Here is a 25,753-nt window from a genome sequence, read left to right as displayed (position 1 = left end):
GTTGATGAGTTCTTAAGGGAAACAGCGAAGAAGGATGCAGCATTTACCTCCTCAAGGTGTGAATCCCATGTCTGGCACTGATAAGGGAGTCTCTGCCCCTAGTTAGACAGCTACTTCAGGTTCACGTATAGGGATTGGTAAAAACTAGAATTAGCTGGTCAGAACCTGCATTCATACAAATTGGGAGCGTTTTAAGCTTTCGGGCAAGGTTGGTGGCGACGCCTGCAGCGCTGCCCATGGCCTGCGGAGGGCGCGCAGGAGCCAGCGGCACTCACGGCGACTGCGCAGAGCCCTCCCACGCCAGCATCCGCCCCTCTCAGCTGACAGCTTTGGAGACGGAAGAGGCGGTGCTCAGGTAGAGCCGGTTTTCTGCAGGCCTGGCCGGCGATCGCGGTGCGGGCCCTTGGGCGAGGGCGTAGTGCGGAACTTTCGGGCAGGGCTCGGAGGGGCGGCCGGAAGGTACGGCGGGGACGCGCTGTGAGCGCGCGAGGCGGAGCCGAGTGTCCGGGCCTGCTCGGTGGACACCCCTCTCCCCTGCCCGGGACGCGGCGGCCGGATCCGTGGGCGCGGAGGGGACCGGGCGGGGCGGATGGGCCCTGCGCCTCCGGCACCCACCTGGGCCCGCTCCTTTGCGCCGCTGCCAGCCTCGAGCCGGGGGGGCCCTGCCTGATCTTGCCCGGTGTTGCTGGGGAATCGCACAAACACGTCTGCATGGCGATTGGCAGACGGCGGGGAGAGACCCTGGCTGACCCCAGCGCCGGAGCGTGCAAGGGAGTGGCGAGGAAGAAGAGTAGGATTTTCTCAAGCTAGGGAAACCTGGTGGAGGAGGGGCTCCACGCCCTGCTGGAGAGGCTTCCGGTTTGCAACAGTAGTGTTATGAAACTTAGGTGCTGCCGGGGTTTATTCTTACAGATGAAGAAATTAGATATTTTATGCCCAGAGATAGGCCAGAAAAGGGTGCAGGCTGTTATTTGTCTAATTTTGGTTAATAAAAATAGTAATAGGACTTGCTTTACGTGGTGGTGGAGTCAAGCGTCAGTTAGTTCATGGAAAGGGCTTAGCACAGTGCCTGGCACCGGTAAGAACTCACTAAATGTTACTATTCTTACCAGTGTTACTGTGACAAGGGAACCCACCTCCTGCTTCTAGTGGAGTTTGACAAAGTGATCACTGACTCCTATGCCCCTGGTCTTCCATTCCAGCTCACTACATTTTACTCCAGGTATTTTCTCAGTGTCCAGGCCACTAAGGATAATAGGTAGATAGAAAAGATTTGAGCCTGTCCCATAAGGAACTAATTCAGGCTAATAGGAGGGGAAGTGCAAGGTTCTATTTTAAAGAAGGCAATGTCTGTTGGAAAACCACTATGTGGAGTTGGGACTTTAGAGTTTGCCCTCAAAGGTTAGGTAGATGAACTTAGGAAGTGAAAGCTAGCACTCTGAATTAAGGGCCACCTGGGCCCAGCCTTCTGATTGAGCTGGGTTCAGGTGAGGCTAGGTCAAACAGGTTTTATTTAGGGTAAGGATTATCAGGTCAGGTTGCATATTGGAATCAGCTGTACTTTTTGGAAAACTAGATGTATACTCTCTTTGGCAGCACATATGCTGAAATTGAGATGATACAGAGATGAGCAAGGCCTATGTGCTAGAATGACATCCAAATTCATGAAGCATTCTGTATTTTGTGTGTGAGAGAGAGTGATTGTGGGCATAGGTTATGAAACTAAAAAGACTTGAGAGGAGAACTAGAGATTTTCAGGAGGGGAGGGGGATAATAGAACACGTGTGACATGAACGATGAAAGGGGAGGGGTCTAGGGGTAGATAGGTACAAAGGGAGATGGAGGAAAGAGAGAGGAGTTGCTTTTATTTTTTTTTGAGACAGGATTTCTCTTTGTAATCCTGGCTGTCCTAGGATTCTGTAGACCAGGCTGGCCTCTGCCTCCTGAGTTCTGGGATTAAAGGTGTGCAACTTCACTGACTGGCTATGGGGTTCAAGGCTAAGGGGGAAGGAATATCAACAGAAGCAAATTGTGTATGAAAATGCTGCCATGAAGCCTACTTTTGTCTTTTTTTCTAAAAAGTTGAGAAAAAAGCCAACTCAACTGTAGAGGCCTGATTTAATTGTTCTTAAATAGGGCCTGGGTAATGTAATTTAAAAAGCAGTTTCCTCAGAAGATTCTGATGTGCAGACAAGATGGAGAATGCTAACCTAAATCCATGGACTCAAATATATCTCTCGTATCTGAAAATTCTTTGTTTACATAAAAACAAAAGGTAGGCCAGTGTGGTGCTGAATTGCTCTAATCCCAGAACTCTGGAGGTAGAGGCAGGAGGATCTCTGTGAGTTCAAGACCAGCCTGGTCTACAGCTAGGGCTTATTACACAGAAAAAACCTTGTCTCAAAAGACCAAAAAAAAAAAAAAAAAAAAAAAAAAATTAAAAAGAAAGAAACAAAAGGCTTAATTCTGTCCTTGCTATTTTCTGGTTAGATTGTTGAAGATTCAGTAAGGTAATGTAATCAGACCTAGTACAGTTGGTGCTCTGTAAGGGTTAACATTCATTTGTGAATCATTTCTGAGCATATAGTTTAAAAATGAAGAGGTTTGTTCATTTGTTTTTTTTCCCTGGAGACAGGGTGTCTCTGTGTATCCTTGGCTGTCCTGGACTCAATTTGTAGGCCACGCAGGTCTTGAACTCACAGAGATCCCCCTGCCTCTGCCCCCTAGAGTGCCGGGATTACAGAGTATACCACCATGCCCAGCTTCAAAGTTAAAATTTTTGCACATAATTTCATGTTGTGCCTCACATTCCATAACTCCTCTATGGACCACACTTTTCTAAAAATGAACTTTAATTAAGAGGTCACTCTGCCACTGAGCTACAGCCTCAGTCATGGAAGCCTGTCCAAACACAGTAAATCTTGAAAGCTTATGCCCTTGTTCTGTTTTAAGTAAGATGTTATCCTACCTTCAGAGTTAACTATATCAACTGTGAGGTTATTTTATGAGCAAGTGAGAATAGAAGCCAGAAGAGACGGGAAATGAAGGCACAGAAGAAGTAGAAGAGGAAAGGAGAAAGCAAAAAACAAATTTAAGATATTCTCTGGGCATGGTCATCTCCTGTCATCTCCTGTAACCACCTCAGTTACAGGGCTGAGGGCAGTCTGATAGGGTGTCATTACTCAGGAACAAGAAGGTGCCCTTTAACCACATGACTCAGCCTGTCTTTGGAGAGTTATGCTACCTGTGGATTAGGGTCGATGTGTTGGTGTTTGCTGTAAGTGATGATAGTACAGCTGGGGAATTTGAATCTGGAGAGTGTCCTACCACATCTTTCCTGTTTCTTTCTTGCAGATGGCAGAATTTCTGTAGAATATTTGATACACGCCCCACATCTTGGCTTCTCACCGAGCCTCAGTCTCAGCTGCACTGGCTAGACAATAAATGGGATTTGCACAAATTCCAGGCCGAACTGAAATACAGACTGCAGTGTTAATATCCTTTTCTCCTGGTTGTCACTAACAGGTACTGAGTGACCTAAAATGGAACAACATGTCACTGTGCTTTAGACAGAGCTGAGTTTAAGTACAGTGTAACAACTGCTGAGGAAAAGCAGTATTTTTTTATTATTTATTTTTTTGAAAATGGAACTGTTTCTGAAAAGAAAATAGAGTCATTTAAGTGGATGTTCAGATTTGTAGCATTATCTTTTAGAATGCATATACACTCTGTCTTGTTTTGTTTGAGACCAGCCCCCATTTCAGTTTCAGGAAGTGTGGTTGTAAGGGAGTAACTGCAGAGTTGCTGTTGTTTTCCTGGATTAGTCATTAAAAGCATCGCAACCCGCAGCTAGCCTGTCAGCACAGAGTGCTAGGCATTCAGCAGAAAAAAATTTTGATCGTTTGTCAGGAATTTTTTTTTTTTTTTTTTTTTGAGACATGGTTTCTCTTGTGAGGACTTTTTATATACCATGAGACTTGCCCCAGCTGTGTGCTTTTTCTGCTCTTACCTGACTTGAATGCTCGTCTTTAACCCTCAGGAGAGTCAATGTCGTCAGAAGACCTGGAAGCCCAGGAGGATGAACTGCTGGCCCTGGCGAGTATCTATGATGCAGACGAGTTTAGAAAAGCAGAGTCCGTTCAGGGTGGAGAGACCAGGATCTATTTGGATCTGCCACAGAATTTCAAGATCTTTGTGAGCGGTTAGTTAATATCTTAACACAGATTTTTCTAAATAAAAATTATCAATTTCTTAACATATTTTAGTTGTCATTTGTGTGTATGGCCCTAAGGGATTATTGATACGTATTAGAGGCACAGATTTAACACATTTTTTTTTTCTGTTTTAAAAGAAAGTTGGGCCAGGGTAAAACCATTATCAATTTGATGCTGCCTTTTTTGAGCACTGACTTGAAATATCCTGCATAGTTCATGCAGCCTAGTCTTCTAATTAGTACTTGCTCAGCAGTCGTTGATTATTGGAGGTAATCAAAGACAACAGGCAGTACTGTGCAGCTGTGAAGATCGTTGGAGCACCCTAGAGTGCCACATGGTTGATCCTGCTGTGCTGTGGACAGGTACGGAACTTGCTGTTACTGTGCCAGCTCTTGTTGGAGACATTCAAAAGTGTTTTCATCATTGGCAGAGACCTTGATGCACATTTTCTCACCGTGTTTCTCTGGAACCTGAGATGAACCTGTAGTCACAGGCGTCGTGTGTCGGGTTCTTTCCTCAAACCTGATATTAGTTTGTTGGCACAAACTTCTCCAGCGGATTCAAGATTAGTTGGCATATGCTGGTCTTAGTAAGCCATGGTTATTCAATAGAAATAACTATCTTTTTCTTTAGATTGTGTGTCTACCATAAACCAACTATTGTGCTAGGGCGTGTTTAAAAGAATGAGTTGTGTGACTTCGTACCTTTCATGGCACCTAATTAGAGTTTTTAAGGGCTTATAAGGTGTTTTGCATTTGAAGACAGAGACTAGGAAATAAACCTTACGGGATGGAGGTGCTTTGGGGGAGGGTTTTTGTCCCCTTATTAAAAAGCATTGGGGCTGAGCACTGCTCAGTAGTTTCGGACACTCCAGTGTTGATCAACTGATCCTTTCTGATTTTTGTTTTTGGTTCAGGCAATTCAAATGAGTGTCTCCAGAATAGTGGCTTTGAATACACCATTTGCTTTCTGCCACCACTTGTGCTGAACTTTGAACTGCCACCAGATTATCCATCCTCCTCCCCACCTTCATTCACACTTAGTGGCAAATGGCTGTCACCAACTCAGGTAGACCCAAAACTTAATTTCTCCTATCCATTTTTAGAAACTTTCAAAAGCATCTTTAATTGAAGACTGCCTTGGTGATCTTTGATTCAGTGCATGAAGAACAAATGGCTTTGATTGTGTTAATTTTTCCCCTAGTGTTCATAAATCCTAATGGTAACGAGTTGAAAATGCTTGATATTTTTAGAAAGAATGGCAGGTTTGGGGATATGGATCAGTTGTAGAATTCTTAACTCATGTGCAAGGCCTTGGGTTCTAGACTCAGTACTGGAGAAATAGAGGAAAAGAAAGAAATGGAAGTAAACAAAACTTAATTAATCCTTATGAATTTGTAACAGCAATGATGTTTAATCAAGTGTATTGTTTTCTTTTCCTAGAGATAATGTCTTCCTCATTTTCCTTAGATGCTGATACTATTTTTCTTAGTTTCTTACTTATTCCTCAAATGAAAGATATAATTGTAATTACAATAGAAAATTGAGCTAAATAGCTATAATAAGCAAATTTCCTGAATAAATCTAATAAATGCTTCTTCATAAAAATTCGTGTTAATAGTGGATAATTGTCACTTAGTATCACTTAGCAGTAAATGCATCCAAATAGAAATATGTGCAGTTCTTGTAGTTACTTGCTAAGGTTTATATTGAATCAAAAGCCTTCCTTCTGTCTGTGCTGTGTATCCTTTTCTAGTAACGTCAACTCTATTAACAGGTAATAACTGTACATATTTATAGGGTCAAGTGTGATATTTCAGTTATGTACAGCATGTATCGATCAAACCAGAGTAATTAGCATTTCTGTCTCTGTATCATTTACGCCTGGAGCCTTCAAGCGCCGCTCTTCAACTTCAGTATTTGATTAAGACATAAATATGACTTGAAGCTAGTACAGTGTTCTGAGATGTGATAGATCAATAGCTACTTTTCTAGAAGTTATGAAGATTGATAAGCTAAAACTAAGACAAAAGCTGTCAGTTGTTGACCTCAAGGAAATAGCTCATTAGTTTTCCCCTTTAGTCATGTGGTTTTGGTATGTTTAGTTTTGGAGACAGAGTTTTGCTACATAGCCTGGGCTGGGCTAAATCTTACCCTCCGCCCTCAGCCTTCTGAGCCCTGGGATTATATGTGTACAGCAACTCACTTGATCTTACCATATAGTTTTTATTCCCCATCTCATCTTTTCCAGTAAGGTACCTTTGCAAGAATCAAGTTTAGCTTAAAAAAGAAGTTTAACTTTAAGGGATAATGCTTGTAGAACAGGGAAGATATTGCAGTAACGCAGCAGAAGCAGTAGGTAGAAGGCAGTTCATTATCTCTTGAGGCTACCGTTTGTGATGTTTATATTTCTGATGTTTGGTAAGTTCTTTAGGTGTTTAGAGCCTCATATAGTTCCATAGAATTACTGATATTCTGCATACTTTGACACACACACAAAGGAATAGATTCAGTGGATTCATGCTGTACTTTCAGATTCTAGTGTCTGCTCAATGCTAGCTTTGGGAGCGCTAGAGCTTAGGGAAGGGTTCATCACTTTTGTCTTTAGATGAAATTATATTAGAATTCTTTATCAAATAAATTGTTGTTTGAGACAGGGTTTCTCTCTGCAACAGAGCACTGGCTTTCCTGGAACCCACTCTATAGACTGGCTGCCCTTGAACCCACAGAGATTAATTTGCCTCTGCCTCCCACTTGCTGGGATAAAAGGCATGCACCACCATGCCAGCCTGGCCCTTCAAATAATTTCTTACCCAGCGAATTGATGTTTTAATTGGTTGTGTTTTTGTTTCTTTTTTCATTCATTCATTCTTTTTTCCAGTTTTTCAAGACAGGGTTTCACTGTGTAGCCCTGGCAGTCCTAGAACTCACTGGGTAGACTAGGCCATCCTCAAACTCACAGGTAGCTGCCTGCCTCTGCCTGCCAAGTGCTGGGATTAATGGTGTATGCCATTACGGTTGTGCTTCTTAGTGCAGTCTTTGTTACCATACCCTGACTCCATGGCATTGTAAATGTTACCTGCTGGTTAGGAAATAGACACATGGACCAGCCATTCACTGAATTGGGGTGGAGAAAGAACCAGGGAGCGTTTCTAGTTATCTAGATTTTCCCCTACCCCTCCCCCCCAGAAAAATCTCCATCTCTTCCCCTCTCTTCTCTACTTCTCACTTATGTGGGTGTATCTTCTGGAGTGAGCCTGGAGAAGAAAGGAGGGAAAAGATGACGCCTTTCTTAGACTTGACCTACACTGCATGCAGAGCTTTCCCCTTTAGTTATTACACTCTGGGGCTGGAGAGATGGCTCAGTGACTGAGAACATTTGTTGCTCTTGCAGAGGACCCCATTTCAATTCCCAGCAGCCACATGGTGGCTCACAAACATTTATAACTCCAGCTTCATGGAATCTGATGCCCTCTTCTGACCTCAGTGGGCACCAAGACATACATACATACAGGCAAATCACTCATGCATGTAAAACAAATCAACAGGAAACCCCAAAAGTAAATATGAAAAAAGCTTTAGTTGTCACTAGCTACTAAATATAAGTGCTTTTGCAGAACTGTCAGATGCAACACAGAGCAAGGAACAGAAAGTGGCATCTTTTCATTGGGATTTAATTTACAAAATTTGCTGGCCATCTTGGAAGCCTTTCTTTATATGTTTACCTGAAAAAAGAAAAGCAGCTTATAATTCTTGAGCTCCAGTTACAAATAGTTTACATTTCTAATGGGAAATTCTCTTACACTTGACTTTCTAATGAAATAGACCAGCTTTAAATGAAAAAGTCAGAATAGTTCAACGTTGATGGAAGTGAGAGCCACCTTTGTGGCAGCCAAACATGTCGAAGGCCTATAATTAATGCTCAGGGCCAGTGTCACTCTGCTTCCCTCTGTTATCTAGATTTGACGTAGATCCGGATTCTTAGTGAAAAGAATACTGTGACCCTGTGGGTTGGGGTTTTGCTGAGTGCTAGAGTGCTTTCTGCCAAGCACAGGGCACTGGATTCAGTCCTCTGACTGAAAGGAAAAGTCTATTGGAGGACACGAAGGAAAGAACTCAGGTTAAATTATGTAAGTGGTTATTTCAGTTGACTTGGCTCTTTGATAGGACTGAAAATTAGAACTCTTTTTAAAACTTTGAATGTTTTTAAGTTAACAATTGAATTTAAAAATTTAAAGCAATTTTGAGACAGAGTTTCACGTAGTTCAGGCTGGTCTTTAACTCATTGTATAGTTGAGGATGCCCTTGAACTCCTGATCCTCCTGCCCTGCCTCCCAAGTGCTGGCCTTGTAGGTGTGCACTAACATAATTAGTTTAAATTTATTTCACCTTAATAGATAATATAAATTGTATATGTTTATGAGGTTTTATGATATTTTGATATATGTTTATATGTGTAATATTTAAGATTGGAGAATCAGTGTTGCTTTTGTTTATCAAACATTTATAGTGAGAACACTCAAAGTCTTTTCTTCAGGCTTTTCTGCCTTCTGATTTTTCTAGGTACACAGTGGTTTTTCTTTTTTGTTTTCAGTCAGGAATTCGTGTAGTCTAGGTTGTCCTCAAACCCTGTGTAGCTGAGAATGGCCTTAACTCACAGTTGCTCTGCCTCTTCCTCTCCGGTGTTAGGATTTTGGGCTTGTGCTGTCACATCATTACCAATGTCTCACTACTATGTACATATGGGACTTCATGTAATTGTGATTGAGTAAGCACTGGTCACTTTTTTTTTCCATTCTTCACTTCCCTGTCCCACCTTTGCTCTCAAATGCTGTAAAATGAACTGTTTGTGTTTACTTTTGTTCTCTTTATTACTGAAATTTTTTTCTTTTATGTGTAAAAGTGTTTTGCCTGCATGTATGTCTGTGCAACATATGATTGCAGTGCCCACAGAGGCCAGAGGAAGACATGGGGTCCCTGGAACTGGAGTTACAGATAGTTGTGAGCCACCCTGTGGGTTCTGGGAACCAAATCTGGGTCTTACGAAGAGTAGCCAGTGCTCTTAACTGCTGTCTTTCTAGCCCCAACCCCTTAAAAAAAAAAAAAAAAAAAAAAAAGACAGACAGTGGTGGTATAGGCAGATCTTTGAGTTTGAGGCCCACATGATCTACAGAGTGAGTTCCAGGACAGCCTACACAGAGAGACCCTGTCTCAAAAACAAATAAACAAAACAGAAAAGAAAGGAAGAAAGAAAAGACAGGGTTTCATGTAATCCAAGCTAACCTCAGACTCCTGATCCTTCTGCCTGTGCTTAAAGGTATATCCTGCCATGGCTAGCTGAAGTTAACTTTTATATTCTACATATGAACAAAACCTCTCAGGACTTAATTTCTGAGTCTAGCTCATTTCATATGGTGATTTCCAGTTTCATCCATGTTGCAAATAAGAGGATTTTGTGTTTTGTCGATGGGCAATATTCTATTGTTACCCACCCAGCTGTTGACGGATGTGTAGTTTGTTTCCTTTCTTGGAAAGAATGAGTAGCTCTGTAACAGGAGTGTATATGATACACATAATCTCGTTTTCAGAAAATACATAGCTGGTGGTAGGATTTCTGGGCCATATTGTAGTTCTGATTTTTATTGTTTTGAGGAATCTTTATACTGTTTCCCTCAGTGGCTGCACTAATTAACATTCCTTCCAACAGCATGCCAAGCATTTCCTTTTCAACACCCTTGCCAGCACTTGTCTTTTTGATGATGGCCATTTGTACCAGAGTGAGGCAATGGCCTCACTGTGCGTGGGTTTTACCTTAGTTGTGACACTGAGCTTTTATCATGAGCTTTGTCTGACACTTGCATGTCTTCATTTATAAACTGTCTGTTAGATATTGCCCTTGAGTGGTACTGGGGATTAAATCTTTGGCTTTGTGCATGATATATATGCTTTCTTCCATTGAGTAATACCCCAGACCTTATTTGCCTACTTAAATATATTGTTTAAACCAGGTGTGGTAGCAGTAGCCTTTGATCTCTCCTCTTCAGGAGGCTGAGGCAGGAACATCAGAAGTTCAAGGGCTGGACCCATAAAGTCGCTCAGAGGGCAGGGGTACACCACCAAGCCTGATGACCTGAGTTTGATCTCTGGAACCCATGTGGTGGAAGGAGAGAACTTACTCCTGCAAGTTGTCCTTTGACTTCAACATACAGGCCATGGCACGTGCATGTCCATGCCCACACATAACTGCATACGAAATAAATCTATTTTTAAAAAGGCAAACCTGGGCAACTTAGCAAGGCCCTGTCTCAGAAGAAAAAGTGAAGAGAACTCTGGGAGCTCCGGCTTCATGCTGTGCCCTGGGTTCTGTCACCAGTGCTGCCACAAAGGAAAAAGACAATCTTTTTTGGGGATTTGTGCTTTCTGAGGCTTGATAATGCTGGGCACGAGCCCTTGTAAAGTGGTATGTGCACCGTGACTGTTTTCTCTCATCTGGTGGAATCATTCCCACACTTACTAGTTCCCTGTGCTCTTCAAAGTTGCCGAGTTTGAGTTGATTTTGTAACTAGTGTGTGTGTACTGGGGTTGGCACTTAGTGAGTATGCAGTTTTTCCAGCTCTGTGTGTTGAGGATGTCCTCTCTGAGATGTGTTTGCTCTGTTTTTTTCTTGTGGACCATCGAGCTGTGTCCCCAGTTTTGAATGATACTTTTATTTTCGTTTATCTTTCTTTTTGTTTCAGCCCATTTCCTATTCCTGTGTGCCTCACAAATTTCTGTTGGATAGATTTGTTATAGGAAATACAGTTAAGCCAAAAGAGGAACAGGAAGGGTATGGGAGAAGAGAACACAGGTAATTATCGAAGTTTACTACCTGGAAACAAGTGCTGTAAGTGTTGCAGGGCCTGGGTGGCTTCTAGCTGGTGTCCTTTTTCTAATCACCGTCCCAGATCACCTACAAGGAAGGGTAGAGAAACAGTTTCTTTTAGAACTAGATTCCTTTCTAACACATGGGATACAGGGTGATGCTAAAAGCCCTGTTTGCGTAGCTTAAATAGCAATTTGGTTCTATATCCTGCAGCATTTGGCATTTCTGTTGTCTTCATGCTACTTCTAGATTATGACTTTGTTTTACTCCTGCTCCTGTTGCTGAATAGTTTAAGGAACAATTCGGTGAGACAGTTGGTACTATTTTGGTAGTAAAAAAGTAGTCTCAGAAAATTATACTAACGTAAGTCTTAAAGATGCTTAGGAAGATCAGGAGCTGGTACGGTATCAGCTTTTCAAACTTGGCGCCCTCATGTGCTTTCTCCCAGCTCTCTGCTCTCTGCAAGCACCTAGACAACCTGTGGGAAGAGCACCGAGGCAGTGTGGTGCTGTTTGCCTGGATGCAGTTTCTTAAGGAGGAGACCCTCACCTACCTGAATATTGTCTCTCCTTTTGAGCTCAAGATGGGGTCTCAGAAAAAAGTTCAGAGAAGGACGGCGCCGCAGGCCTCTTCTAGCGCAGAGCTAGGTTCTGGAGGAGCTACTGGGTGCGATGTAGACCAAGAAGAAACTGTGGATGAGAGAGCTGTGCAGGATATAGAATCATTGTCAAGTCTGATCCAGGAAATCTTGGACTTCAATCAAGCTCAGCAGATCAAGTGCTTCAACAGTAAATTGTTCCTGTGCAGTATCTGTTTCTGTGAGAAGCTGGGTAGTGAGTGCATGTACTTCTTGGAGTGTAGACATGTGTACTGCAAAGCCTGTCTGAAGGACTACTTTGAAATCCAGATCAAAGATGGTCAAGTTAAATGCCTCAATTGTCCAGAACCTAAGTGCTCGTCAGTGGCTACTCCTGGTCAGGTAACTATACGCTCTTGATGTCACATGGGCTCCTAGTCCTTTTTCACAAAGGGCAACATCTTACCAATTTTTCTTTTGTTTCCTTTTGAGACAAGTTCTTTCTATTAGATTCAGACTCAGGATCCTCTTGCCTCCATTTCCCAAACGCTGCCATTATAGATGTGTGCCACCACACTTAGCACGGGAGTTTTAATTAGTTAATGTATTTATTTTACAGTGTGGATGATTAACCCCAGGCTTCATACATCCTAAGCAAGCCCTTTCCCACTAAATCATACCCCCATCCTCACAAGCTTTCTTGATTGAACTTACGGGCTAGACAAAGTCCTTCCTTGGATGCAGGCAACAAGTTTTTCATTTTGTCTATTAAGAATGCTCTAAGATGGTTATGGAAGTACCCAACCACCTGTGATCCCAGAATTCCAGAGGTCATGTCAGGAGGATCAGGTGTTCAATATCATCCTTGACTGTGTAGCAACTTTAAGGCTAATTTGGGCTGCATGAGATCCATCTCAAAAAATCAAAACTAGAGGCAGCTAGATGGCTTAGCAAATAAAGGCACTTGCCACCAAGCCTGACGACCTGAGTTGAACCTCTAGGACCCGCGTTTTAGGAGGAGAGAACCAACTCCATTAGGCTGTCTTTTAGCCCACATAAACGTATGTGGACACATGCACACACAGGCAAGTTTCTGTTTCTCCCTTTCTCTGACTCAAGATAGAGTTTCTCTGTGTATCTCTGGATATCCTGGAACTAGGTCTGTAGACCAGGCTAACCTCAAACTCAGAGATCCAGCTGCCTCTGCTTCCCAAGTGCTGGGTCTAAAAGTATGTGCCACCACGCCTGGCCTTAGTTTTGACCAATTTATGAATCCATGAAACTACAACTTCAGCTGGGTTCAGTGGCTCCCAGAACTCAGGGACACAGAGAAAAGTGGATCTCTCTGTATTCAAGGCCAGCCTCATCTACAAAGTGAGTCCAGGACAGCCAAGACTGCACAGAGAAAACCTATCTTGAAAACCAAAACAAAACAAAAAAACAAAACTATACCCTCAGTCAGGATATGGACTGTTAGAGAAAGGCGTGGGAGGCTGAGGCAAGTAGATTGCTGAAAAGTCAAAGCCACTCTGGACTGCATAGGAAAGCACAACTCAACCATGCCCTAACCCCTCTCCTCACTCCCTTATAAACTACTGCTTTGATTCTGAAATGAGAAGAGAGGTGTGAATTTTGTACATATCTATTTTGTATCATCAGCTTAAAAGTCTTGTCAGGATCAGAACTAGTTGGGAAATCCTCAACTCTGTGGTGCTTTATGTTCCCTCTCAGGTCAAAGAGCTGGTAGAAGCAGACCTGTTTGCTCGTTATGACCGCCTCCTCCTCCAGTCTACCTTGGATCTAATGGCAGATGTGGTGTACTGCCCCCGTCCATGCTGCCAGCTCCCTGTGATGCAAGAGCCTGGCGGAACCATGGCTATCTGCTCCAGCTGCAATTTTGCCTTCTGTACCTTGTGCAGGCTGACCTATCATGGGGTTTCTCCATGTAAGGTAACTGCAGGTATGTTGTAACTATGAACCCAACCCCCATCCAACAGCCCTCTCTCATGAAGGCCTGTGACTTCCATTCAATATAGTCCTCACACCTAGAATGTTTATATTCCTCTCCAACTCAGAGAGCTCTTATTGCCAGGTATGACCACCTTTTGCTCAAGTATGCCTTGGGCCTGATGGCAGATGTGCTATACAGACACATCTTGTTGAATGCTGGATGAAATACTCATTTAGCAGTTACTTTTGTCAGTTATTATTTTGGCTGTAGGGGAAAGGAATGAAGATAAAATCCTTTCATAGAACTTCCTGTCTAATGGGGGGTGACAGACAATGAAGTATAGAGAGTAAATAGTGGTTAAGTGCTAAGGAGGAAAAAGAAAGTAAGAGCAGGTTAGGACATGTTCTGAGGGGAAGAGGATTTAGGATTTTAGTTAGGAAACCAGGGCAGCTTTGCTGGCAACAAGCAGAACCAGGCAGACAGGGAAGGCTTTTTAGGAAAAGGACTAGCATGTGGTATCTGCCAGTAAACGTGCAGTAACATAGGTCCTAGATGGCAGATGGAGGCATCCAAACTTCCTCTCTTGATTATTTGGCACATACATCTTACTGGTCCTCAAGATGCCTTCTCACTGAGCACCTGTGTTGGAGTGAGTGCAGGAGGTGAAAATGCCTATCAGTTTTGATGGGTTCTGGGGAATCAGGCCCCTTTTGTCAACTAACCTTTTCTCAGGTTAATAAAGATGACAAGAGTACTCCAAAGGTGTCATAAAATGAAGAAAACTAATGAAGGTGTCATGCAAGGTTATTATTACATTTATTTGCATTTACAAGGTAGATACAGACATTGAAAGTCAGGCTTAAAAAGTTAGAGCAGTTTCAGAATAACTAAAATCTAATACAAATTTTAAGTTCTTCCTGAGAGGAGGACTGATCTTTCATCCTCAGTAAAGTGAGAAACAGTGAGCTAATATGCATAAACTGCAGAGTGGAAACTGCTCGTGCTGATAGAGTCACTGATCAATAATGCCACAGACTGCCTTTATTTATAAGGAAATGTCTCAGGGGTGTGAGCTGACAGTTCCAGTTGGTAGGACAGTCTTGTATCATGAAGTGTAAGGGCAGTTGAAAGAAGGGCAATGTTTTCTGCATTTGGAGAGGTTCAAGTAGGCTTGGGGCTTCAGCTCTGTTTTTGTGTTTTGTGCATAAGTGCACATACACATCCATGAAATAGTAACTTTGTGAATATTGAGCAATAAATTTTTGTCTTTGAGATGTTTATGAACTCAAAAATGCTTTGAAGTATTAGATAAGAAAAATCTCTGTTACATCAACATACAAGTGATAGTGCCATGGGAATGTACAATACACTAAGAATTTACAGTTTAAAAGAGAAAGAGTATATACAGTCTGCCTCAGAAGGTGTCTGTTGCTTAAAGGGAACAGACCTCTAAGTACTCTGAAAAAAGTAGACTAATAAAACAACGAAAGCAGGGCTAGGGAGATGGTTTAGCAGGTAAGAGTGCTTGCAGTGCAAACATGAGAACCTGAGTTTGAGTCCCCTGCACCCATGTAAAAATCTGGGTATGACCACATTATGCCTGAAACCTTATCTTTGTATGACAAGGACAAGCTGATCCTAGGAGCTCACTGACCAGCAGCCTAGCCTAAATGGCAAGCTTCTGGTTGAGTGTGTTAGAAAGATATGAGGTGGCCTCCACATTTGCATGCACAGGAACACATATCTGTACTCTCACATGAACACACTACACACGAATCCCCCAGATAAAAAGTAATTAAGTAACTAGGACTTTAATGAGAGGTCTTCAGTTGTATTAAAAAATTAAGGGAATATAATTGTGAACAAAATCTTTTGTCTACAGCTAGATCCTTTGCAAATGGTTGTCTATTTCATATAAGCTGTAGAGCAGCAGTATAAACCAGCTGAAAGAATATTGGGGAAAAGCTGGAAAGAACTTTTTAAAAATTTATTGAGTGTTTGGTATGGATATATACGTTTGAGTGCGGTGCCTTTGGAGGCCGGAAGAGGACATTAGAATCCCCAGGAACTGGAGTTCCAGGCTGTTGTGAGCCTCATGATGACATTTGTGCTGGAAACGGAACCCTGGTCCTCTGAAGGAGCAGCAAGTGTTCTTGACTGCGGACTCTCCCACCTCGAGGAAGAACTATTTTAAAATTTACATCTGTCTGTCTGTCTGTCTGTCTTGGTGGTAGGAAGCACACTTACCTCTCGGTGAGAATATGGCAGTCAGAAGACAACCTGGGGAAGTTAGTTCTTCCACCTTGTGGACCTGAATATTGAAGTTGGGTCATCAGGCTTGGCAGCCAGTTTCCTTACCCACTGAGCCATCTCACCTGCCCCAGGAGGAGCTTTTCAGCACCTGTAACAAAGCAAAATTTAGTCACTATTTTTGTATGTCAAAATTTGGAGTTTTATGGTGACTGTTGTTTATATAGTATTAGAATCCATATCTACAACTTAAGAGATTTTAGTGTGGTATTGGTGATTTAACTCAGGGTCTTGGCAATCACTGCCACTTAGCTCCATGGACTTTTTGTTCTTTTTGACGAACCAGCCACCTAAACATACTGATACTGAGAAATCAAAGTCAAAGGGAAAATGTGCCACTTAACAAGCCTGTCTCGTTTGGGGGATTCCTCCCCCCCCCCGAGTCAGGGGTGCACATGTACCTTTCACCTACTTGTTTTAGATCCTGTGATGCTTGGATTGAACAGTAGCCACTCCAATTGTTTTTGTTTGTGAGTGTCTTGATTTTTTTCAGCATGTTGAAAGCTTTATCTAATATGCAGATATGAACTACAGAAGACCGTTCACATTTCACACACAATATGTTTGTTTTCTATTGACATTAATTATATACAATAATGGGTTTCATTATGAATTTTTCTTTGTGTTTTTTGTTTTATTTATTTATTACTTATAGTAAGTGTTCTGCCTGCATGTGTACCTGCAGGGCAGAAGAGGGCACCAGATCTCATTATAGATGGTTGTGAGCCACCATGTGGTTGCTGGGAATTGAACTTGGGACCTTTGGTAGAACAGTCAGTGTTCTTAACCTCTGAGCCATCTCTCCAGCCCATGTGTTTTTTGTTTTTTGAGAGAAGATTTCTCTGTGTAGCTGGCTGTCATGGACCTCACTCTGTAGACCAGGCTGGCCTTGTACTCATGGAGAGATCAGCCTGCCTCTGTCTCCCCCCAGCACTGGGATTAAAGGCACCACCATGCCCGACTTTCATTATGAAATTTTTACATATGCATATATTTTTATCATAGTCACTCTATTCCCCCTTTTTGTCTTCCCCTCCCCACTCTGATTTTCTAAATTTTTTATATTTAAATATGGGTATGTTTGTGTGTGTAGGCTTGTTGTTGTTTTTCTTAAGACAGGGTCTCACCCTGGAACTCTCTGGGCAGACCAGGTTGGCCCTTCAACTTTATTCAATGAGATCTGCTTGCCTCTGCTTCCTAAGTGCTGGGGCTAAAGCTGTGTATTTTTCTCTCTTTCTAGAGAAATTAATAGACTTACGAAATGAATACCTACAAGCAGATGAAGCTACTAAAAGGTTCTTGGAACAGAGGTATGGTAAGAGGGTGATTCAGAAGGCTCTGGAGGAGATGGAAAGTAAAGACTGGCTGGAAAAGAACTCCAAGAGCTGCCCTTGCTGTGGAACGCCCATCCAGGTACCGTTGTAGGACAGACTTAGAGAACACCGTTACCCCACGAGCCCATGGTCAGTTGTCATAGTTATGTCATGGCGGAAACGCACTGAGGAGCCTACTCAGCCTTCTTGCTTGGATAATTAAATGTCACTAGTAAATATTGTTACTGACCTTAAGTGCACATAGGCTTCTTTATTCCGAGTGTTAAATGCAAAGACAATTTATCTCATATTGTGTCCACCTCAAAACTGAGTAGATGGTGCTCCATTCCACTTCCTTTTGCTAATAACAGTACCACAAGCTAGGTAAGCTATAAAGCTTGTTTTGGAATATGTCTCCGCCAGCAGTGCTCTCCCATAGAAAGCCGTCAGTACCCAGCGGTGCGGATCCAGCCTGATGACGTTCTCTCACCTTCGCTTCTCCCAGGGCCCTGCTTCCCATCACAGTATTCAGTCAGGTTCCATGTTTTAATACCTCCCAGTGGGGATTACATTCCCAATATGAGTTCTCAAGGGGACAAACTATAGCATGTTACACCGAGAGCACACTAGAGCTACAGTCAGCTCTTAATGTGTGTGATTTTTAAACACATATTAAGCCCTACTTAAGACTGTTTATTTTTATTCTGAGTAGCTCTTGGCCTGCATGTTTGTGTGTGTACCGTATGCATGCTTAGTGTCTGCAGAGGCCAGAAGGCCCCTCTTCTGGATCTTCTGGAACTGGAGTTACAGATGGTTGTGAAATAGGTGCTGAGAATTATTAAACCTCTGGAACAGCAGCTGGTGCTCTTAACCAGGGAGCCGTCTCTCCAGCCCCATCTGTGTTTTTAAAAAGTCTTATCTGGGGCTGGAGAGATGGCTCAGAGGTTAAGAACACTAGCTGTTCTACCAAAGGACCTGAGTTCAATTCCCAGCAACCACATGGTGGCTCACAACCATCTATAATGAGATCTGGTGCCTTCTTCTGGTCTGCAGACACACATGCAGGCAGAACACTGTATAAATAATAAATAAATAAATCTAAAAAAAAAAAAACTCTTATCTGGGGTGGGGATGTACCTCAGTTGGTAGAGTGCTGGCCTAAATATAGGAAATCCTGCAGACATAGAAGTGCATACCAGTATTTTTGCATTTGAGAGGTAGAGGCAGGAAAACCAGAAGCTATGTAGCAAGTTCAAGGTCAACATAGATACATGTGACTTGGTCTCAAAAAAAAAAAAGGAAAAAAATCTGACTTTTCAGAACTATTTATCCTTCAAAGCAGCAAATGTATTTAATGAATATGTATTCAGGAAATGGAGATTTTCTCCATTAATCTGAGCCAATAGACAAATCTATTTCTTTTCACCAAAATCTTAAGGAGTTTTAAAATCAAAACAGCATTCCATTTGATTTTATTTTTCCAGTCCTGTACATTGTAACTGAAATTTATGATAATTCCTTAGTTACATCATTTAGGAAAGTGGCATCATATTTGACTACTTCTGACATACCTAAACCCTATAATAGAATGAAGAACTTAATTTTGATTTATGTAGAAATTTAAAACTCAATCCCTTCATTGGCATAGTCTGTAATCTCAGCCATTTGGGAAGCTGAAGCAGGAGGATTGCCAGGGCCAGGATAAACAACTTAAACCCTGTCTTAGAAATAAAAAGTAGAAAGAGAAAGATAGCTTAATGGTAAGAGTGGTGCCTAGCTGGAAAAGAACCTGGATTCTTTCTTTAGTACTGAAAATAAAGTAATATTTTAGTACATGTTCCTCTCATATGCTTCATTTGTGTCTGTATTTATGAGAAGAGGTTTTGCTAAGCATCTAGTTGTCAGAACAAGTGCTCAGCATTTTTGCATTTTACTTGCAGTGCAAAATTGTAAGCATAAGTGATTGTCAGTGTGTTTGTTGGCTGTGTACCAGTCCTCCCTGAGAAAGGGCAATAGACTGTGGGAGTATACTGTGTTGTTTTTGGTACATGCATTCTCTTCTGCCTTTACCACCCTGGTATTGTTCTCATCTCTCCTTCCCACCAGAAATTAGATGGCTGTAACAAGATGACCTGTACTGGCTGTATGCAGTATTTCTGCTGGATTTGCATGGGTTCTCTCTCTAGAGCAAACCCTTACAAACACTTCACTGATCCTGATTCTCCATGCTTTAACAGGTTTGTACACACAGGTTTCCCTAGACTTAGCAGTTAAGAAAACTTCCATGTGCACACGAGTGTGTGTGTGCATGGGTGTACCTGTGCATGAACAGAGGTCCAAGATGGTGTCATCTGTCAGAGTTGACATTGGAAGTACGGTTGTGTTTGCAGGATGCCTGGTTTGTTAGGTGAGTGCTGGGATCCAAACTCCTGTCTCATGATTGTACGGCAAGCATTCTTAACCTCTGAACCAGCTTTCTAGCCCATCAGCAATATATTTTGATGCCAGGCTAATTTATTTCCTAAATACCATTTTTTTTCCCCTAAAGTAGCTAGACTTGAAGAACTCTTTTCCCACATGTGATTTTTAAATGTTCTTGAAAATAGGTTTATAATCAGAGTATACACCTCTTGAAAAGAATTTATTTTTTACTTTTTCTCTGTACCTTAATATACATACTAATACACACACACACACACACATATTCCTAGTACTTGGGAGGGAAAGGTAGGTGTTGTGTTCTTTTTAAACTGCTTTATTTGGGGTTCCTTAAAGCCCCTCTCTCCCTTCCAACCCCCTATCCCTAGGTAGGAGAGAGGAGGCTAGTGGGGAGAGGAGCCACAGAACCCTTTACTTCTTCAGGCTATTTAGGGTCGATGGGTTCTTTTAGGGCTATACCAATTCTTCGTCAACAGCAAAAGGAGCAAGCAGTCTCCTCCAAGCCACTGCACTGAAGTGTTTCTCTCCATCTGTCTCTAAGCCGCCACACCATCCTTCTCTACTCTGCCCAAACCGTCTCTCACCGCACACCATACATTCTCTCTCCAGGCTCTCCTGTTTATAACCCTCAGAGTCCTAGACTGTGTCCCTCTTCATGCAGGCAGGCGGCTGGCAGGCAGCTGGCAAAAACCATGCCCCACAGGATGTATTTATCAGATGTGGACAAACTAAAGCCTGAACTAAAACCCCATACTTGGAGGAATTAAAAACATATTTATGTAACATAACTTGAGTTTTTAAAGAAACCAAAACTTTCAGTATAGGCAGGAGGATCTCTGGGTTCAAGGCCAGCCTGGTCTACAGAGTAAGTTCCAAAACAGCCACGGTACATAGAGAAACCCTGTCTCGTGGGGAAGAAAAGTTATGCTTATGGGTGTTTTGCCTGCATGTATGTCTACACACCACATTGTGTGCCTGGTGGCTGCAGAGGCTGGAAGAGCATGTTGGATCCCCTGGGACTGGGCTATGAAGCCACCATGTGGGTACTGGGAATTGAACCCAGGTCTTCTGGAAGAGCGGCTCTGCTCTTAACTGCTCAACCATCATTCTACCCTTACCTCCACATTTTTAAAGTCAGAGCATATGTGATATAGCCAGGAATTTTTTAAAAATTTAAAATTATTTGTGTGCTGTTGTCTGTGTGTGTGTATATGTGGGGTGTGTTTATATGTGTGTGTGGGGGGGTGTATTTGTGTCATGGTGCACCTGTGAAGTCAGGACAACTTTAAGCAGCTGTTACCCCCTTCAAGCATATTCTGCCATGGGTCCTGGGACTCTTAACTCATGGCACACAATTCTCTCTGATCTTGCTAGCCCTAGATTTGAATTCTTAATTCTTCTTTTGTTGTTTTTTTCAAGACAAGGTTTCTCTTGTGTACCTGTTCTGGAACTTGCTCTGTAGACTAGGCTGGTCTCAAACTCAGAGATTTAGCCTGCCCCTGTCTCCTGAGTGCTGAATTAAAGGCATGCTCTACCCCGCCCAGCTCAGTCCTCCTTTTTATGATAATACTTATCAAGTATATGGTAAGGTTGAAATACAACTAGGAGTAGCATGAATGAACAATAATACTGTCATCTTAAAGAGACATTGCTAAACTGCTTGAAGATAAATTATGACAGTGCTTCAAGTAACTATTGCTACATTATATATCCTAAGTTAAAATGCCTTCAAGACCGAGGGTGTAGTTCAGTGGTGGGATTAAATGCTTAGCATGTGTGAGAGCTATGAGTTGATTCCCTTTCACCACACCAGCCCCCCCAAATCAGAATGTTTTTATGAAACATTAAGAAGTAAATGATTCACGTGGCATGCCTGGGTTGGCTACCCAGAGGCTATTTAAGCTGTGGGCTGGCTTTCCCCAGGGTCCGAGGATTGTTCAAGGTTCCTGAATAAACTGCATTGAAAAAAAAAAACAGAAAAAAAGAAAAAAAAAAAAAAGAAGTAAATGATTGTCAGACGTGGTGTGCTCACCTTTAAGTGGTGCGCCTTCAAGAGGCAGAGGCAGGAGGGTCTGTGAGTCTGAGGACAGAATGGTCTACACAGTGAGCTCCAGGAGAGCGAGTGCTACCTAGAGCTTGTCTCAAAAAAAGAAAAAAAAAAAAAAGCTAATGATACACTGTCATCTGATAAGCAAAACATTTAAAACTTTCATTCATTGGAACAGCAAGATGGAAGGCACTTGCTGCCCAAACCTGATAACCAGAGTTGGTCCCTGGGACCCAACATAAAGATGGAAGGAGAGAATCGACTTTACAGTTGTCCTCTGACTGCCACACATACACTTCCAACCACAAAACACACACTAATTAAAAAAATAAAACACCTTCCTACTTACCATTCAGAATTCCTAGTAAAGTCAGTTAATTGAGCCAGAATCTAGTCAGGTTTGGTCTGGTTTCTCTAAATAGAGAAAAATTTGGGCCACTTATTTCTTGAGGAAAAACCTGACTCTTGAAGGAGTCCAAGCTAGCTTGTACTGTTAGGTGACCTCTCTAGAGTTGTGTCTCCTTAATATCCTTTAGCTTGTTTCTTTCTGTGTCTTTTCTCTTTGCTGTCACTGAAAGTCACATCTCTGGATAGAAGCTTGACTAGTTGAATCAATCGTTTTGACAAGGATGTTTCATGTGATATAGTGCGTATGGTACCCCTCTCTTAGTGCGCTATCATTTAATCAATGCAAAGTATGTTTTCCCTTTTGTTATCAGGAAAGAATCTAAGACGATTCTGAGACATTGTGGATTTTTGTTGAAAAGCTCTCCAAAGTTAGCATCTTTGTTCTTCTCCATTGGTTTCTGAAAAGAACCTACACTCATAAAAGTATAAGAGAAACTGAAGGAATTAGCCTTGCTGTGAACTGTTGCAAGCTAGTGTTGGAGAATACCCCAGCTCTAGAGAGCGTAAGGGAAAAAGGACAAAGCTTCTTACACACACGCCACCAGTGGAGGTTGCAAGGCTATAACAAGGGAGAATGGAAAGACGAGCTGACTTGTTTACTGAAAGTGTTCAATTTCTTCCAGTCTATATGACTCTCCGTTCTTGACTTTATTTATTTATTTTTTTTAAAGATCTATTTATTTATACATTATTCTGCCTGCATATGTGCCTGGAGGCCTGAAGAGGGCACCAGATCTCATTATAGATAGTTAGGTGCCACCATGTGGTTGTTGGGAATTGGGTTCAGGACCTCTGGAAAAACAACCAGTGCTCTTAACCTCTGAGCCATCTCCCCAGCCCCCATTCTTGACTTATTCCACAGACTATATACATTAACAGTTTGGTGATGCCCATTCCCCATATTTTACAATAACAGTAAAAAGAGGGCTGGGTTGCAGCTTCGTGGCAGTTTCCTGGCATGCAAGAGTGACCCGTACCATTTTTATTTTATTTTTAGAGATGGGGCTTCTTTGTGTAGTCTTGGCTGTCCTGGTACTCCCTCTGAAGACATGACTGGTCTTGAACTCAGAGACCCACCTGCCTCTGCCTCCTGCTAACAGCGGCTTTGTTTTTGTGTTTTGTGTGGGGTTTTTTGTTTTGTTTTGGTTTTTTTTTTTGAGACAGAATGTTTCTATACACCCCTGGCTGGCCTGGAACCACTAAGTATACCAGCTTGGCTTTGAACTCACATGGATCTTTCTGCCATTGCCACCCAAGTGCTAGGATTAAAAGCAAGCACCACCATGCCCAGCTGGCCAGTACTGTTCTTACAAATTGAAGGGACTCTAGCCAGCTCGAAAACATGATTCTGGTGGGCTTTGCCCTTCCCCCCATTTCTTCTGCCTTGCTAAAAACTGTTAGATTACATTCCTAAAGCTACCCACCAAGGTCTGTTCCCTTATTTGGCCTCTTATTTTTCTGAGGCTGACTACTAAGGTCTAGCTATCAAACTATTGAAGTCCAGCAATCAAAAGCCCCCTTTGGTTCACCTAATTAACATGCCCAGTTAAAATTAAACACTTTATCCTAACATAGGGTTTCTCCTTTACATTTATAAAACACCATTTGCCTATGGGCCACATCTGTCTTCTCTCTATCCAGAGATAGTCATTTGTCCTCTGGGACAAACACCCCTTTCCCCTGTCCCTTGTTCCTTTCCCCTTCTACCTCATCCTCTATCTCCAGTGTTTGTCTCTTATTCCCTGCCCTCTGTCCCTCTGGAGCGAATAAATCTTTGTGCTAAGAATTTGGTCTTGGGGCTGGAGAGATGGCTCAGTGGTTAAGAGCACTGTCTGCTCTTCCAAAGGACCCAGGTTCAATTCCCACCACCCACGTGGCAGCTCACAACTGTCTGTACTGCCATTCCATGGGATCTGACCTTCATACATACATCTTAAAGCTTGCTTAGAAGTGCCTAGTATTCAGCTGTCCTTAATGAAGTGGTTAAATGTTTATGCAGTGATGCTGCCAGGATAGACTGTTTTTGAGGAAAGGAAGGACAGATTATGCTCAGTGTTGTCCAACTGCATAAATATGTGCCTTCTTTTATGCTTTCAGATTGTTCCATGCTGTGGATGTTAATGGAGACGTTTGGGAAGATGAGATTGAGGACTAGTTCATTCCTTCTGCTCACAGTATAGAAATGGAATGGTTTGCCCTGATCTTCTGTCAAGTACACAAAGAGACCTATCCAGATATTTAGGGTGCCATAGTTCCCTCTTCCTGTGTAGAAGAAAGAACAGGGTTTATATTTTCCTTTGGTACTACTCATTAAGGCATGTACATTTTCCATGTAATATAAATCTGATAAAATTATATGCCAAAGGTTCAGAAATGAAAACCATAGGAGATTAAATATTATAATATGCCCAAACTGTGGATAGTTAAAAAGTAAATATTTATTTCTTCCCAAAGCTTTAGGTTAGGGAGAGGAGGGTCAAGAGTTAAGCTTTCTGACCATGTCCAAGAAGCCTGACATTGGTGGAGCGCTCTCAGTTCTCTCCCTTGCAGCCGGGGACAGTCACAGCCCCGTTGATGCTATCCCCGGAGCATGCTCCATGCCGTGTACACTACTTACTTCATCCGATATCTTTGGAGCAAGTGTCTGCTCTGTATCCAGATGTCTCAGTGCCATTCAGATCTTCCGCTTGTCAGAATAGAAAGTTAACAATAAATATAAAGATCTTTTTAGTACTACAAGTCCTGTGGATCACTTACTATTTATGAGTGTTGTGTTGAACCCACTGGTTGAGAGCCCAATGTAGACTTTATGATTCTGGCTCTGAACTCGTCCTGCTCACATGGCTAGAAGACTCAGTCAGAGCTGTGCCTGCCCCATTTTGTTCTGAACTTTCTCTCTGCCTCCGGCCTTGTGTTGGCAAGGACAGTGTTAATGTTGATTCTAGTAGTGTGTTTCCTCTGCCAGAATAGGAGAGAGCCCAGTATGCTCCTCAGTGAGTGCACCTGTGTACAGCACCGTGATTCTAGCCCCGCCTTCTGAACGCTTGCTCCTCTCTCCTCGCCTGTTGGAACTGGGCTTCCTACCCTTCCCCCTTATGCAGCAGTGTGTGAAGTAGAAACAGTAGCTTGATGGCTGCATTCCTTTCTCTGCCTTTTATTGGCTTTGGAAACTGTCTTCCTCATGATGCGGTAAGTGGCATGGAGTCACTTGGTAGGTGTCTGAAAAAAGGACAGTCACTCACCTGCAGCCTGTGAACTTGTGTTTTCTATTTGACACTGAAAATTAAGGAATTGCTTAATTGTTAGCATGGACTGCTTCTGGATTGTCGGTGAGGTTGCTTAATTTTAACAATAAAAATTATCTGAAATCATCCTACAGTTGAAAGAGATGACCTGTTGATTCTGTCACCAAAGCACTGATTGAATTAAAACTAACTTGTGTTGCGCGCGCATGTGTGTGTGTGTGTGTGTGTGTGTGTGTGTGTGTGTGTGTGTGTATGTGTAGTGGATGTGTTCTGGTGGTGGTGGTTTTGTTTTGGAGGTTGACCTACTACCTCAGACATGCTGTACTAAGTGACTACCACCCCCTCACTGCCCCACCCACATTCCTGAAGTTAGAGGGAGAATCCTAGC

The 25,753-nt window shown here is 42.4% G+C and overlaps 1 protein-coding gene and 1 non-coding gene across 10 annotated transcripts; both read left to right on the top strand.

Annotated features, from left to right (window-relative positions):
- The first annotated feature begins 254 nt into the window (after positions 1-254).
- Rnf14 (ring finger protein 14) lies at positions 255-25,491 on the top strand. 9 transcript variants are annotated; one of them, XM_060377360.1, is made up of 10 exons: positions 476-887; positions 1,113-1,222; positions 3,355-3,525; positions 4,040-4,201; positions 5,131-5,282; positions 11,524-12,054; positions 13,384-13,612; positions 17,154-17,326; positions 19,333-19,463; positions 24,218-25,491. In XM_060377360.1, the coding sequence occupies exons 4-10, from the start codon at positions 4,048-4,050 to the stop codon at positions 24,273-24,275; spliced, it is 1,428 nt and encodes a 475-aa protein (XP_060233343.1). In that variant the 5' UTR covers positions 476-887; positions 1,113-1,222; positions 3,355-3,525; positions 4,040-4,047; the 3' UTR covers positions 24,276-25,491. The 9 variants fall into 9 exon arrangements, with proteins under 9 accessions (XP_021520121.2, XP_021520118.2, XP_060233343.1 ...); XM_021664446.2 differs by lacking the exons at positions 476-887; positions 1,113-1,222 and adding an exon at positions 255-355; XM_021664443.2 differs by lacking the exons at positions 476-887; positions 1,113-1,222 and adding an exon at positions 303-459.
- LOC132652559 (U6 spliceosomal RNA) lies at positions 1,581-1,684 on the top strand. The gene has a single exon (XR_009590165.1). It is a non-coding gene; the product is annotated as a U6 spliceosomal RNA (small nuclear RNA).
- Positions 25,492-25,753: the final 262 nt, after the last annotated feature.

The sequence above is a fragment of the Meriones unguiculatus genome, chromosome 2 (assembly GCF_030254825.1).
Source record: "Meriones unguiculatus strain TT.TT164.6M chromosome 2, Bangor_MerUng_6.1, whole genome shotgun sequence".
Taxonomy (NCBI): Eukaryota; Metazoa; Chordata; class Mammalia; order Rodentia; family Muridae; genus Meriones; species Meriones unguiculatus.
Note: the sequence above shows the minus strand (reverse complement) of the source record. Positions and strands in the feature narration are given on the sequence as shown.

Coding starts and splice junctions, on each gene's coding strand:
- Rnf14 (XM_021664446.2), top strand. CDS start 4,048: ATGTCGTCAGAAGACCTGGAAGCCCAGGAGGATGAACTGCTGGCCCTG. Junction 5,283..11,523: donor AATGGCTGTCACCAACTCAG/GTAGACCCAAAA, acceptor GCTTTCTCCCAG/CTCTCTGCTCTCTGCAAGCA. Junction 19,464..24,217: donor GATTCTCCATGCTTTAACAG/GTTTGTACACAC, acceptor TTATGCTTTCAG/ATTGTTCCATGCTGTGGATG.